The sequence below is a fragment of the Chiloscyllium plagiosum genome, chromosome 12, assembly GCF_004010195.1.
Source record: "Chiloscyllium plagiosum isolate BGI_BamShark_2017 chromosome 12, ASM401019v2, whole genome shotgun sequence".
Taxonomy (NCBI): domain Eukaryota; kingdom Metazoa; phylum Chordata; class Chondrichthyes; order Orectolobiformes; family Hemiscylliidae; genus Chiloscyllium; species Chiloscyllium plagiosum.
Window position 1 is genome coordinate 25,514,960 of NC_057721.1, and position 15,430 is coordinate 25,530,389.

The window sequence follows — 15,430 nt, forward strand, 5'->3', positions numbered from 1 at the left end:
ATGTTCTGTCTCTCCTTGTTCAAGGATCACTTCTGCTCAGTGGCATAGTGGAGATCGATTTCATGATATATAGCTCCCTGCTGGATGATGTTTCTCCAGTGATTCCAGTTTGACAATAGACAATAGGTGCAGGAGTAGGCCAATCTGCCCTTCGAGCCAGCACCACTTCAATATGATCATGGCTGATCATCCTCAATCAGTATCCTGTTCCTGCCTTAACCCCATAACCCTGTAGCCATGTCCTCCCAGTTGTTGATGTTGGAATTTCTTGATGTTGGTCCAGACATTATCCTTGAAATGTTCCTTTTGGCCACTCAGAGGCATGCTGACCTTCCTTCAGCTGGGAGTACATGATCTGTTTTGGGAGACATGAATTGGGCATTTGGATAACATGGTCGGTCCATTGGAGTTGCTGCGGAATTATGGTGGTAGTGATGTTGGTGCTGATGTTAGTGCGTTTTCCCAAGTGATCTGAAGGATTTTTCGTCCGGATCTCTGGTGGTGTTGTTCCAGTACTTTAAGGTGCCTACTATAGGTAGGCCATGTTTCAAATTCACAATGGGAAGAACAACGGCTTTTTTAGCCAATATGTATGTCAAGTGGTCTGACAATGAGCAATATAATAATGAATGATGATCTGTTTTCTGATGTAAACTAAGGAATAAATGTTTCCCAAAGGATTCGGGTAGCTCCTATTTTTTCTTGAAATAACGTCATGGGACCTTTTATGTTAAAGACGTTCAACTGATTGGGGAGCTAGAGCCTCAGTTTAACACCTGATTTGAAAGACAGCATCTTCAACAGTGCAGAGCTTCCTCTGAGATCAAAATGTGTCTACCTTTTGAAGGTGTCTCATGTATAAGTATTGTTTGTCTGGCAATGTTTGAATTTAATCCACTTGAGTCAGACACCTTTTCAATTCACCTTTTACTGTGAAGCCTTTCTATATTTGATTGTAAATCGTCTTTCTCCATGACTATTTTAAATTATTGGGGGATGTATTTTTTCAGGATGTGCACTAAACCCTCCTGAGGATAATACCAATGTGAAACCATATTTGGAGTGACAATAAAAGCTTGAGAATCAGATAGCTCAGAATGGAAATACATGATTTTAAAGTGATCAGTTTCTTTTCAAACATTTAAGCCTTAGCTATATAAGCCATGTAACAATGTGTTGCACAATTCTAAAACAGGAGACAGAAGTAAGATTCCTCTTGGCTCATACTTATCATCAGTAAATGTACTGTGAACCAATTTAAAATTTGCTAATAGTGTTTTATACCATAATCAACAAAATAATGAAATCTGCTATACAAGGCACTGGCTTAATAACATACTTAGTTGTGTTGTGTTAAGTTTAAAACTGTAACATATGATACCTTGTACAATTCTAGCTTTTATGCTTTAATAATTCCCAGCTCCACTCTTAACCCTCTGGCAATTATGCCAATTGCACATATTCCTGATAAAGGACATGCTCCGCCTAGTAATTTGGGTCAACATAAAACAATATAGTCAAGATTACAGTGGTGCTGGAAAAGGACAGCAGGTCAGGTAGCATCCGAGGAGCAGGAAAATTGACGTTTCGGGCAAAAAAATCCTGTACAGAATTCCATTTTTGCATATATTTCTGTGGCTGAATAAATCGGCTTATTCTTTCACCTCACCTCCCTGACCTGATTCCACATTGACCCCAACGCCTTACTGGTGTCTGGCACTATCTGCTCCATGTTCTTTCACATTTTTCTCTTTGCTTGTTTTCCCAGCCCCACTAATTCATCTGCAGCAAAATTGCTGTTTGGAGAGTTAGTTTCTCTTGGCCCATTGCTCACTTGTGTTTCCATACCAAACCATCAGATTTAATATCACGTTATCAATATTTAGAGGAAAACATGCTAAAGCACTTCAGATTTCCATGTCTGGATAGCTGAATGATTGGGCAAAGGGAGATAGGCCTATAGTCAGTCAGAAGAAGCAAAAGCTTCATTTTGGTCAGAGTTAGGAAGGTACAGGAGCTGGAGAATGTCATAGAAACTGTATAAGGAAAGATCATGAATGGATTTAAATGTGAGACTGAACATTGAAGAGCTTGGAAACAATAGAGATTAGGACATGGAAGATATGAAGCTGGCTTTATTTCCCATCCCTACTTCCTCTACTCAAGGCTTGCTAGACAACTTCTGAGACTAGTTAAAAGATAGTTATATATTGCTGTGTTGTCATCTCATTTCTGCCAGAATGAACAAGGAGAGTTCAATTAGACAGAAAAGAATCTCTCAAAGAATTTAGTGAGCTAGTATAATTGCTTTTACAATTCAGGAGGCTAGTTGGTTTTTAGATTTTTAAGACACCTCTGGAGCAGATGTGACCTGAACCCAGGCCTTCTGGTTTTGAGATAGGGATACCACCACAGTGCAACAAAACCTCAAATGGTCTGTTTTGCTGATTGCAGCCTTTTATGGCAAGTTGTGAAACCAAATTCAAATTATCAGCTGCCATTGTGGAATGTGAACTAATGGTATTTAAATTACAATCTGAACACTGACACTTTCTTTTATACTGTGCATTTTGGAAGGAATTGATGAAATTCTTTTAAGCAATATGTTTTGAAAAACATTACATTGAGAAATATACATCACCCTTCCCAATGTGACAAACTTTATACTTTTTACACAACGTGCATAATATTTACAATATAAGGGTTTAGTTAAATTATAAAATTGTTTAAACTTGAAAGCCCCAAAGCAGTGAAAAACAGTCATGCACAAGATAACAATTGGTGTCCCACAGCAGAGAAAACACTGGGAATAATTTTCAAAATATCAGATAACATGCATTCCTCACGTTTTTAATTACAGCTAATGCATTTCTAAACTCAGTGGCTCATCATTTCTGTTGCTGTTATTTTTAAAATCCAACTATAATAGTTAATATGGTGAATGACTTTATGAGACCTTCAACATCAGTTTTTACAGAAGATCCCAAAATCAACAAATTCATGGCATAGATCCCTTACAAAGAAGGAAGTTGTCAATGATCTATCAGCAATAAGAAAGTAAAGGAGCTGTCCCAACATGTACTGGGAGTAAGGCAGGGACAGAAAAGGTTTAAATCTCCCAAAGAAACATATAACAGCTTTCCAGACTTTCAGCTACAAAAAAACAGATTAATCTGGCAGAGTTGCTTCCCTGCAATAGGATTGACAACTTTTAAAAACAAAATGACATATGGAGAGTTTATAATGGATCCTCAAAACATTCTTTATACCATCAAGGAGATGCTCAAACATATTCAAGCATAAGAGTGATGGATTCACAGCCCACCTCAGAGCAGCTGACAGAGCAAACTGGTAGTTGGGCAATGCTATGAAAGAGAAGCGTCTGTATCAACATGTGTCTGCATGTCTGAGTATCAATGTGTGTTGCCTGTGTCAATCTGTGTTTATCTCTATCAGTGTCTGGTTATGTCTCAGTGTCAGTCTGAGAGTGTTTGTCAGTGTGTGTATGTCTTTGTGTCAGTATTTTTGTTTCTGCGTCAGCATGAGTCAGTGTTTCAGTGTCAGTGTCACAGCATCTGTATCAGTATGTGTATACCTCTGCATTAGTATGTCTCTGTGTCAGTATATGAGAGAGTGTCTGTCAGTGTATGCATGTCTCAAAGGCAGCTTGAGCCTCTGTTAGTGTCAGCATATGTCAGTGTGTGTGAATGCCTCAGTGTGTGTCAATATCAGTATGTCAGTGTCTCTGTCACTGGGTGAATATGTCAGTGTCAATATTAGTGTGTGAATGTCAGTGTCAGTGTGTGTATATCAGTGTCAGTGTGTGTATATCAGTGTCAGTGTGTGAACGTCGCAGTGTCAGTGTGTGTATATCAGTGTCAGTGTGTGAATATCTCTGTGTCAGTGTGTGTATATCAGTGTCAGTTTGTGAATGTCAGTGTCAGAGTGTGAATGTCAGTGGAGGTGTGTGAACGTCTTAGTGTCAGTGTGTGAATGTCAGCGTCAGTGTGTGAATGCCAGTGTCTGACTGTCTCAGTGTCAGTGTGTGAACGGCTCAGTGATTGTGTGTGAATGCCAGCAGAGTTGTGTGAATGTCTCAGTGTCAATGTGTGTATGTCAGAGTGTGAATGTCAGTGGAGGTATGTGAATTTCTCAGTGGAGGTGTGTGAATGTCAGTGGAGGTATGTGAATTTCTCAGTGTCAATGTGTGAATGTCAGTGGAGGTGTGTGAATGTCAGTGGAGGTGTGTGAATGTCAGTGGAGGTGTGTGTATATCGGTGTCAGTGTGTGAATGTCTCAGTGCCAGTGTGTGTATGTCAGAGTGTGACTGTAAGCAGAGGTGTGTGAATGTCTCAAAGTCAGTGTGTGAATGTCTCAAAGTCAGGGTGTGAAGGTCAGTGGAAGGTGGTGTGTGAATGTCAGTGGAGGTGTGTGAATGTCTCAGTGTCAGTGTGTGTATATCAGTGTCAATGTGTGAATGTTTAAGTGTCGGTGTGTGAATGTCTCAGTGTCAGTTTGTGAATGTCTTGGAGTTGTATGAATGTCAGTGTCAGTGTGTGAATGTCAGCGGAGATGTGTGAATCAGTGTCAGTGTGTGAATGTCTCAGTGTCAGTGTGTGTATGCCAGAATGTGAATGTCAGTGGAGGTGTGTGAATGTCAGTGCAGGTGTGTGAATGTCAGTGGAGGTGTGTGAATGTCTCATTGTTAGTGTGTGAATGTCTCAGTGGCAGTGTGTGAATGTCAGTGTCAGTGTGTGAAAGACAGAGGGTGAATGTCAGTGGAGGTGTGTGAATGTCAGTGGAGGTGTGTGAATGTCAGTGGAGGTGTGTGAATGTCTCATTGGCAGTGTGTGAATGTCTCAGTGGCAGTGTGTGAATGTCTCAGTGGCAGTGTGTGAAAGTCAGTGGAGGTGTGTGAATGACAGTGGAGGTGTGTAAATGTCTCAGTGTCAGTGTGTGAATGTCAGTGGAGGTGTGTGAATGTCTCAGTGTCAGTGTGTGAATGTCAGTGTCAGTGTGTGAATGTCTCAGTGTTAGTGAGTGTATAAACATGTCAGTCTGTGAATGTCAGCGGAGGTCTGTGAATGTCAGCGGAGGTCTGTGAATGTCAGCAGAGGTCTGTGAATGTCAGCAGAGGTCTGTGAATGTCAGCAGAGGTCTGTGAATGTCACAGTGTCAGTGTGTGAATGTTTCAGTGTCAGTGTGTGAATGTTTCAGTGTCAGTGTGTGTATGCTAGAGTGTGAATGTCAGTGGAGGTATGTGAACGTCTCAGTGTCAGCATGTGAATGTCTCAGTGACAGTGTGTGAAAAACAGTGGAGGTGTGTGAATGTCTCAGTGTCAGTGTGAATGTCAGTGTCTGTGTGAATGTCTCATTGTCAGTGTGTGAATGTCTCAGTGGCAGTGTAAGAATGTCAGTGTCAGTGTGTGAAAGTCAGAGGATGAAGGTCAGTGGAAGTGTGTGAATGTCTCAGTGTCAGTGTGTGAATATCTCACTGTCAGTGTGTGAATGTCAGTGGAGGTGTGTGAATGTCTCATTGCCAGTGTGTGAATGTCTCAGTGTCAGTGTGTGAATGTCAGTGTCAGTGTGTGTATATCAGCGTCAGTGTGTGAATGTCAGTGTCAGTGTGTGTATGACAGTGGAGGTGTGTGAATGTCTCAGTGTCAGTGTGTGTATATCAATGTCAGTGTGTGTATATCAATGTCAGTGTGTGTATATCAATGTCAGTGTGTGAATGACAGTGTCAGTGTGTGTATGTCAGTGGAGGTGAGTGAATGTCAGTGTGTGAATGTCTCAGTGTCAATGTGTGAATGTCCTAGTGTCAGTGTGTGTATATCAGTGTCAGTGTGTGAATGTCTCACTGTGTGAATATCAGTGTCAGTGTGTGAATGTCAGTGTCAGTGTGTGAATGTCTCAATGTCAGTGTGTGTATATCAGTGTCAGTGTGTGAATATCTCAGTGTCAGAGTGAGTATCTCAGTGTCAGTGTGTGAATATCTCAGTGTCAGTGTGTGAATATCTCTCAGTGTCAGTGTGTGAATATCTCAGTGTCAGTGTGTGAATATCTCAGTGTCAGTGTGTGAATGTCTCAATGTCAGTGTGTGAATGTCAGTGGAGGTGTGTAAATGTTTCAGTGGAGGTGTGTGAATGTCACAGTGCCAGTGTGTGAATGTCAGTGGAGTTGTGTGCATGTCAGTGTCAGTGTGTGTATATCAGTGTCAGTGTGTGAATGTCAGTGTCAGTGTGTGAATGACAGTGGAGGTCTGTGAATGTCTCAGTGTCAGTGTGTGTATATCAGTGTCAGTGTGCGAATGTTTCAATGTCAGTGTGTGTATATCAGTGTCAGTGTGTGAACGCCTCAGTGTCAGTGTATGAATGTCAGCACCAATGTGTGTATGTCAGTGGAGGTGAGTGAATGTCAGTGTCAGTGTGTGAATGTCAGTATCAGTGTGTGAATGGCTCAATGTCAGCGTGTGAATGTCCTACTGTCAGTGTGTGAATGTCCTAGTGTCAGTGTTTGAATGTCCTAGTGTCAGTGTGTGTATATCAGTATCAGTGTGTGAAGTCTCAGTGTGTGAATGTCAGTGGAGGTGTGTGAATGTCTTAGTGTCAGTGTGTGAATGTCAGTGTAAGTGTGTGTATATCAGTGTCAGTGTGTGAATGACAGTGGAGGTCTGTGAATGTCTCAGTGTCAGTGTGTGTATATCAATGTCAGTGTGTGAATGTCAGTGTCAGTGTGTGAATGTCTCAGTGTCAGTGTGTGAATGTCTCAGTGTCAGTGTGTGTGTGTCTCGGTGTCAGTGTGTGAATGTCTCAGTGTCAGTGTGTGAATTTCCTAGTGTCAGTGTGTGTATATCAGTGTCAGTGTGTGAAGTCTCAGTGTGTGAATGTCAGTGTCAGTGTGTGAATGTCTCAGTGTCAGTGTGTGAATGTCAGTGTAAGTGTGTGAATGTCTCAGTGTCAGTGTGTGTATATCAGTGTCAGTGTGTGAATGTCTCAGTGTCAGTGTGTGAATGTCAGTGTCAGTGTGTGAATTACAGTGGAGGTCTGTGAATGTGTCAGTGTGTGTATATCAGTGTCAGTGTGCGAATGTTTCAATGTCAGTGTGTGTATATCAGTGTCAGTGTGTGAATGACAGTGCAGGTGTGTGAATGTCTCAGTGTCAGTGTGTGAATGTCAGTGTCAGTGTCAGTGTGTGTATATCAGTGTCAGTGTGTGTGTCTCAGTGTCAGTGTGTGAATGTCAGTGCAGGTGTGTGAATGTCAGTGTCAGTGTGTGAATGACAGTGTGTGAATGTCAGTGTCAGTGTGTGAATGTCAGTGTCAGTGTGTGAATGACAGTGTGTGAATGTCAGTGCAGGTGTGTGAATGTCAGTGTGTGTATATCAGTGTCAGTGTGTGAATGTCAGTGTCAGTGTGTGAATGTCAGTGTCAGTGTGTGAATGACAGTGTGTGAATGTCAGTGTCAGTGTGTGTATATCAGTGTCAGTGTGTGAATGTCAGTGGAGGTGTGTGAATGTCTCAGTGTCTCTGCGTCAGCGTGTGCATGTCTGTGGCAGCGTCACAGTGTTCTTGTGAAAATCTGTGTTAGTATGTGTGCCAGGGCGAACTCCGGGCGACTGTCTGTGAGGGCTGAGTGGGCGTTCCGCTCGGTTCAGCCCGGTTGACAGGCATTGATGGAAATGTACTTACTAGGAATCGAGATGAGCTGGTGCCCTGATCAATAGCACCAACCAGGGGTCCTGTTGCCATCCTCGATGAGCACCTCCTCCCGCTCTCGCGCTCTCCGATAAACCAACTGCCTCCCGGTGCCCAAGCAAATCAAGCGCGCCTGCCGTCTCCAGAGCGACCGCTTTGTGACATGCTTACTCCCATTGTCTCGTCTCTCTGGCCCCCCGCGCCCCCGCGCTGCGCCTGCCTCGCCCACTCCCTCAGCCTCACCCACTGCACGCCCACGGCCCCACCCCCTCCACGCTCACGGCCCCACCCCCTCCACGCCCACGGCCAATCCGCTAACGAAGGTATGGGCCCAGACAACCAATGAACAGGAAGAGGAAGTCGACCTCTGGCCACCAGCGGCCTCGGTACCAGAGGATGTATGTGGGACTTTGCTTCTGGATTTAGTGACTTACTTCTCAGACTGGTCACAATTCCTATATGATCGACTAAATGGTGACATGAAGCTGAAGCTTGTCAATGTGCCCTCATTAGGTCGGGGGGTGCAAGAAATTGGCAAAGAAGCACCCATTAATACAGCGTGAAATGAGGGTCCTAATTGTTCGGGCCATTGTTGGCATGGAGATGAGACAGCAACTATTAACCATCAATCTTATTTCTCACACCTGACAGGTAGACCCTGATTAATCAGTTTATTACTGTGGAAATGCAGTGGAGATCGGCACTCTATAAATTTAAATAAAGGTAGAATCTATGCATGATTTCCGTTTGTTTTCATAAAACAGGTTGCTGTATCGTAAAAATGAGCGTGTAGCACACGCAAATTGACAAATCACTTTAAATATTTTAAGCGTTATTGCTGGTGTGCCTTCCGTGTTCCCTGTTGAACCAGGATTGATATCCTAGTTGATAATGGTAGAATTTCCTTTCTAAAAGGTCTTCGCTTCACTCTAAGCCCACGCCCTCAGGTCCTGGTCTCCTACCAATGGAAACATCTTCCCAACATCCACTCTATCCAAGCTATTCAATATTCTGTCTGTTTCAATTAGATCCCCCTTCATCCTTCTAAACTCCATCAAGGATAAACCCAGAGTCCTCAAAGTTTCCTCATATGCTAAGCTCTTCATTCCTGGGACCCTTCTTGTGTACTTCCTTCTTGAGATATGGGGTCCAAAACTCTGCACAGTACTCCAAATGTGATCTGACCAGAGCCTTATAAAGCCTCAGAAGCACATCCCTGCTTTTATATTTGAGTCCTCAAAATAAATGACATCATTGCATTTGCCTTAATTACGGACTCAACCTGCAAGTTGAAGTGTTGTGTACCCTTGACATAATGCTGTTGATGGAATAGGTTCTTGCTGTGCAACAATGGCGAGTTCCATTAATACATCATTAAGGTAGATCCAGAGCTGTGGAGATTACAGAGAAATGTGTAAGTATGGGAATCTTCTCAGCACTCCCATCTTTGTCCAACTCCCCAGTCTCTCTGCAAACTATTGTTTACTCCAAATGTGTTTGTGACCAATGCTGCCCATTCAGAAATGCAGAGGTTACAATCTGAAGTAGGTCCCCAAAAGGTGCCCATGCATAGAAACAAGTCAACAATGAGCTTTATTGTGGTGTAGACCAAAAAGTGAGCAGCCTGCCTCCATCTCCTCCAAGGCAACATGAGAGATACATTCTATAAGTGTGTGCGAACATTGGACGCTGTCTTTGTATTTACCACATTTATAGTTTATTTGTGCACTTCTTGAATATATTTGTTGATTTTTTTACATGATTTGGTATATGTTTATACACAAAATAGTTTAAAAAAAACTATGTGCTTGTTAGGGTGGCCATCTCAGAGTCTTGGTCCCCATAGCAGGGATATGGCCTGATTTGTGAAGCATAGAACTGTCTCTCAACTCTGTGCTGTATTATAGAAGAATGCAAAGGTCAAAGACGCAGCCTTCAAGATTTTCATTGTACCTTTCAATGTCCATCTAAGTTGACTTTTGGGGGGGCTCAATGATCAGAGCACAAAGAGCAACAAGCTTGAGTGCTGCATCCAAGGCACTCGTCCACACAGCACTTTTTATACGTTGGTCTAAGCATAAATATCACCATGTATTTGTCATTTTGCTCATATGAGGTACCTGCTATATTATTTGCATTTGCATTCATGTTTCACAAGATGTACAATAGCTACCCTGATGAAGGAGCAGCACTCTGAAAGCTTGTACTTCCAAATAAACCTATTGGCCTATAACCTAGTGTTGTGTGATTTTTAACTTTGTGAAGGAGGTGGAGGTACATGAAAGGTAAGGAATGTTGAATGTGCCAGCTACAGGACAGTTGGCTTGAATTGATCCTGTAAAACATCTTTCAAGGACCTGATGTGGCACAATTGTGGGAATAGTATGTAAGATGACATATCTGAATGTATGCTACAACATATATTTCAGCATGTGAGCAAGACTTCAACTCTTAAGACAAAACTCTATGTGTACTTACAATGAGGTTCTGATTTATGTTAATAAGGGTTGCAGCAAATGAGTGTGATTGCATCAAATTAATTGATGTTCAATCCTTCCTTGTGAGGGGCCAGTCAGTGGTATAATTGTGTTTACAGTATGCAGCCTTGTTAGCGAATATCACCAAGGACTGGTTGATCGTAATTCTTAAATATAGGGCTCTATAAAAATCTATCTTGCACAAGACAATGATATCTGCACCATGTTGGCATTGGTTATACAGCCTTAACACATGAAAACCATTCGACATGGACACTACCAACACACGTGGGAACACCACCCACCATGTACATGGCAGGCACTTATATGACTCGGCCAATGTTATCTACCTCATATGCAGCAGGCATGGTATATTGGTGAGACTATGCAGACACTATTACAACGGATGAATGGACACCACGCAACAATTGTCAGACAGGAATGTTCCCTCCCATTTGGAGAATGCTTCAAGGATATTAACCCCCGATCTTTGGGTAAGCATCCTTCAAGGTAGGCTTTGATATACAACAATGCAGAATCGCTGAGGAGAAACTGATAGCCAAGTACCATACCCATGAAGTTGGCCTCAATCATGATCTTGGGTTCATGTCACAGTACATGTAACCCCACTGTACTGTTCTGTATTTGTAAAATCTTCCTTACATTCTGTTTTGACTCCATCACCTTGATAACTTATTATGATCTCTCTATCTTAATTAGTTTGTACAGTTTTGGGTTACTTGTTACTTTGGTTAAACCCTTGGCATCCTACTCTTAAACCAAGCCGTTTAGCTTGACTCCAGCACCATTTGATTTTTAATTTTTTGTAATTATCTCTCTCTCAATTAATTGGATCATAGGTCATCCCTTCACTCGCTATTCAGCTGTTGACACTTTACTCACACCATCTGACACTTTTGATCACCAGCAAAGACTTGTTGTTCAGCCTGTCGATGCTCCACTCACACTGTTACCGTTTATATTATCTTTTGATCTCTGTGCCTGTGTGCTTCTCTCCACTTCACCTGATGAAAAAACAGCACTCCGAAGACTTATGATTTTAAACCTGTTGGACTGTAACCTGGTGTCTTGTGATTTCTGACCTTGTCTACCCAGTCCAATATCAGCACATCTACATCAATAATACAACTGAGGGAACCCTGTTAATTGGACAAAGGCTGTGGCTCTGTGTGTCCAAGTGATCAAATCTCTAGAGGAATTAATGTGTTCTTCCATACAAGCAGGCAATATTTTATTCACAAATTTAAAACAGCTTTGAGCTGCTGAATGTAATATACCAAAACTGACTCCAGATAGCCCTGGAAAGCTTGAGTCATAGAAGTCGAGTGTGACGGACACCTTCACAGGGAAGCATTGAGATCAATAGTTTGTGGCTTGAGTTACTGCTGGACAATGCAACATACACCTGTCACAATGTATGGAAGTTAATTTGGCAGTTATGTAGCTAACTTAAGTGTTGTAATGCATGCACAGTATCATATTATTGAGCTCCAGTAACAGATAATGGTAATGCAGTGTCATAAGGTAGTTAAATCACTGATAGGTGAGCTAATACTGAAGACAATGGCGTTGTAATGTGATAGGTTAAGTGTAATGTAGTGAACCAATGAGGCAGAAAGTTAGGAAGACAAAGCAAGCCAGGATGATTGGGTATGCTAATGCTATCAGATAAGCGCAGGAACCTAAGAATGTATAAACTGCAGAGAAACAAAGGTCGCATAGGCAACAGGGAAGACATTTTGTGACTGTCACAGCTTTGATTTTGCAAGATTAAAGTTTAACTTCATGAAGGATTTTCTGCGTCTCCTGGTAATTTTTTTTTACAGAATATTGAGTGATTCTTCCACAACACATTTCATTGCATAACCTAAGTCTCCTTTGACACCAGTTCTCTGTCACATTGAGGAATTATATCCTCCATCTGTATATGCTTTCCACAGGTGGAATCCTCTCCTCCTCCCTTCCTGGCATGCAGCCTCTTCCATCTGACCTTTTTCACTCTTTCTCGGTTGCTTATATTGACGCTATGGCCTCTATGTGAAAGGGTGCCATGTGCAACATCTATTCTTCCTACACACTAGGCTCAATGGGCCCTTCTGAAGCACACAGTTCTTTCTAGCATCTGGGAACAAGAATTGCTGAGAGGAGCAAAATATTACTCTGTGAGACAAGCGACCCAGCCTCCTCCTCCTCCTTTGTTTAAGGAATGAGAGTTGGAAATAAGTTTGTGCCAATTCTGGGGCAGTGAATGCAAGTTTAAGGTTAATTCCACACGATTATCTTATGTCCGCATGTATGGACAAGCGTATAAGGTTCAGACCTGGTCTCATAAGGTCCACCCTGCACACTTCAGGATTCACATTTCTGGACTACTGAAATCTGTTTTGGTCCGAGGCGGCTGATGAATTAAATGACTAGCCACTGCACACAGGCAAATCTTGACCCACCCCTTTGAAAATGGGAAATGTCATGAGCAGGGTTTGGATTTATGATTTCCAGCTCATTTACCACTTTTTTCATGGCGGATTTCTATCTTGGCAAAAACCCAGGCAAAAGGAAGAGTCAGTGATATGGTGGCAGACAAAGGTGTGTAATATCTGTTCATATTTCCAGCAACTTTGTGGGCAATAGCCTAAACATTTACAAACAAATCAAACTAATGGGACACATTGCACAGTGTCTGCTCCACCAAAATTGAAGTTAAGATTTCTCAGCAGCTTCCAAAGAGAGTCAACTGGTCCTAGGGTGACACCAAAAGCAGTACATTGCCTCACCTCCTTTGAAGTATGTGCAAATATTAATTACAGAATAACATGCCTAATTTTCCATTTAATTTTTCCTGTTTAATTTTGCTTTTAAAGGGTTGTGGTTTTCCAATGCACCATACAGTTGCTAAGTAATTTTTATTTAAACCGCATCTTTACCTGGCAAATTTACACTGAGCAAGCTCTAAATTGGGCGGTGGCATTGCAAGCACCTCTTCTAAAAACAATTCTTTTGGGTTATTCTTCTGGAGGTGTTTAGTTGCAGAAAGATTGCATCAGTTGTCAACCATTGCTACATCTTGTAACACCACGTCCAACACAATGCCTACATCATTTCCAAACCACACTTGCAAATATCGGGCATACTACTCAGCTGATGTTTCAGTCCCTCAAATATGATACAAATTTGGCAACAAGGTTGGAACAGTGGTAATCACAGTCATGGAGAAATGATATGGAATGCATTTTATTGCATTCTGGAGTCAAAATTCACTATCAAGTACTTCAAGTTGAGTCATTCTTTGAGGCCAAATTTCCACAAGTGAACTTAATTTACATAAATTCATTTTCATTCCTGCCTATTTTCTAACAAGCCACTTAAAATCATAACTTTTGTGACGAATCAGCAAAAATCAAAATCTGGTGTTTTACAATTTTTTAAAATCACAATTATCACAAGGTCGTAAGAAACAGGAGCAGAAGTAGTTAGTTGGCCTATCAAGCCAGTTCCACCGTTCAATAAGATCAGAGCTGAATTAACTGTAACCTTACCTTCACTTCCTGCTTTTCTACCATCACAATTGATGAAAAGCTTAAATCTGGGGCTTTGCCACTGGTAGTAAATGCAAGAGAGTAAGCAAAGGGCTAGGTCTGTGTGAATGGGACCTGGTGCAAATTAGGATGCAGATAACAAACAAAGCTTTGCATGGTTCACGTCCTTCTCGCGTTTCTGCTTTTGGATAGCAGCTGTTGATTAGCCATTCATACCTCTCTTTGATGCAACTTTTTTTGTTTTGTTACAGTTCCCTTATCACCACCTTGCTCCTTGAATTCCAATATTTCTGTATATGAACAGTTATTACACAGTCAAGGAACAGGCTGACCTGAGTCTAGTGATGGCCTGATGGACCATAATTGCTCTCCTGTGATCCAGTGCAGACCAGCAGACAGCCATTCAGGATACTGTTTGTACCTGTTGATCGGCAGCAAGTTGGCAAACCAGCAACCTAATAGGAGACTTGTTTACACAGTTTCAATGACAAAAGTCCAGGATTATTAGCAAAGTCTCTGTACAAACCATCTGTTTTGAAAGAAAAAAGACATCAAATATTTGTGTTCAACTGTAATCTTTACAGAAGTGCACGTAACGTCCAGATAATTAAAATGTAATTTATTTTGTGCTTTTTCATAGTTCAGCTGTGTATACTTGAAATCACAGTGGGTGTATTTTTTTTGCTACATTTAGAAAGTCAGTGTACAAACAGTATTTGCCATTTTAAATCTATTCTAATGCATTTCCAGATTTGTTCATTATTAAAGCAACATAATCAATAGACCTAATCCTAATTTCTTTTGTGTAAGAAAATAGCATAAGCTCAAATTCTTTCAAATTTAATGTGGGACAATCAGGACGTGGGGTTCCAAACTTTATCATATTAATTCATCTGATCAGCTGTACTGTATGCACAAGTCACAATCAGTCACTGATTCAGATTTGTTTCTGATCACAACTTCATGTGCAACATTCTCCTCTTTTTCAGTATAGAGGGAATTTCAGATCCATCTTTCAGAAAAGACTTACATGGTCTGTCCTCTCATGTCAACATGAGAGATCTCATGAACTAGGATAAAGATCATCCTAGGTATCCATGTCACTATCTATCCCTGTACCAGCATCCCATAAAAAATCAATTGTTGATTATGTATTTACTGTTTATGGGATCTTGCAGTGCAGATATTAGCTGACTTGTCACCTGCATTACAATGATAGATGTACAGAACAAACCCAGGTTCAATTCCCACCTTGGGCGACTGTCTGTGTGGAGTTTGCACATTCTCCCTGTGTCTGCGTGGGTTTCCTCCGGGTGCTCTGGTTTCCTCCCACAGTCCAAAAGATGTGCAGGTTAGGTGAATTGGCCATGCTAAATTGCCCCTAGTGTTAGGTGTAGGGGAATGGGTCTGGGTGGGTTGCTCTTCGGAGGGTCGGTGTGGACTTGTTGGGCCAAAGGGCCTGTTTCCATACTGTAAGTAATCTAAAAACAGACCCTTCGGTCCAACTCATTCATGCTGACCAGATATCGCAACCTAATTAGTCCCATTCGCCAGCACTTGGCCCATATCCCTCTAAACCCTTCCTATTCATATACCCATCCAGATGCCTTTTAAATATTGCAATCGTACCAGCCTCCACTACTTTGGTAGCTCATTCCATACATGCAGCACACTGTGTGAAAAGGTTGCCACTTAGGTCC

The 15,430-nt window shown here is 41.7% G+C and overlaps 1 protein-coding gene across 2 annotated transcripts in view; it reads right to left on the reverse strand.

The window, feature by feature from the left end:
* Nucleotides 1-14,044, reverse strand: part of gk (glycerol kinase) — a 111,578-nt gene extending 97,534 nt beyond the window's left edge. The window contains exon 1 of one of the 2 annotated variants that reach the window (XM_043700744.1): nucleotides 13,731-14,044. In XM_043700744.1, coding sequence (XP_043556679.1) covers nucleotides 13,731-13,754 — 24 coding nt within the window. In that variant the 5' untranslated portion in view covers nucleotides 13,755-14,044. Of the gene's footprint in view, nucleotides 1-7,690; nucleotides 7,934-13,730 lie in introns of those variants that run through there. The other variant, XM_043700743.1, reaches the window with a different exon arrangement.
* Nucleotides 14,045-15,430: the final 1,386 nt, after the last annotated feature.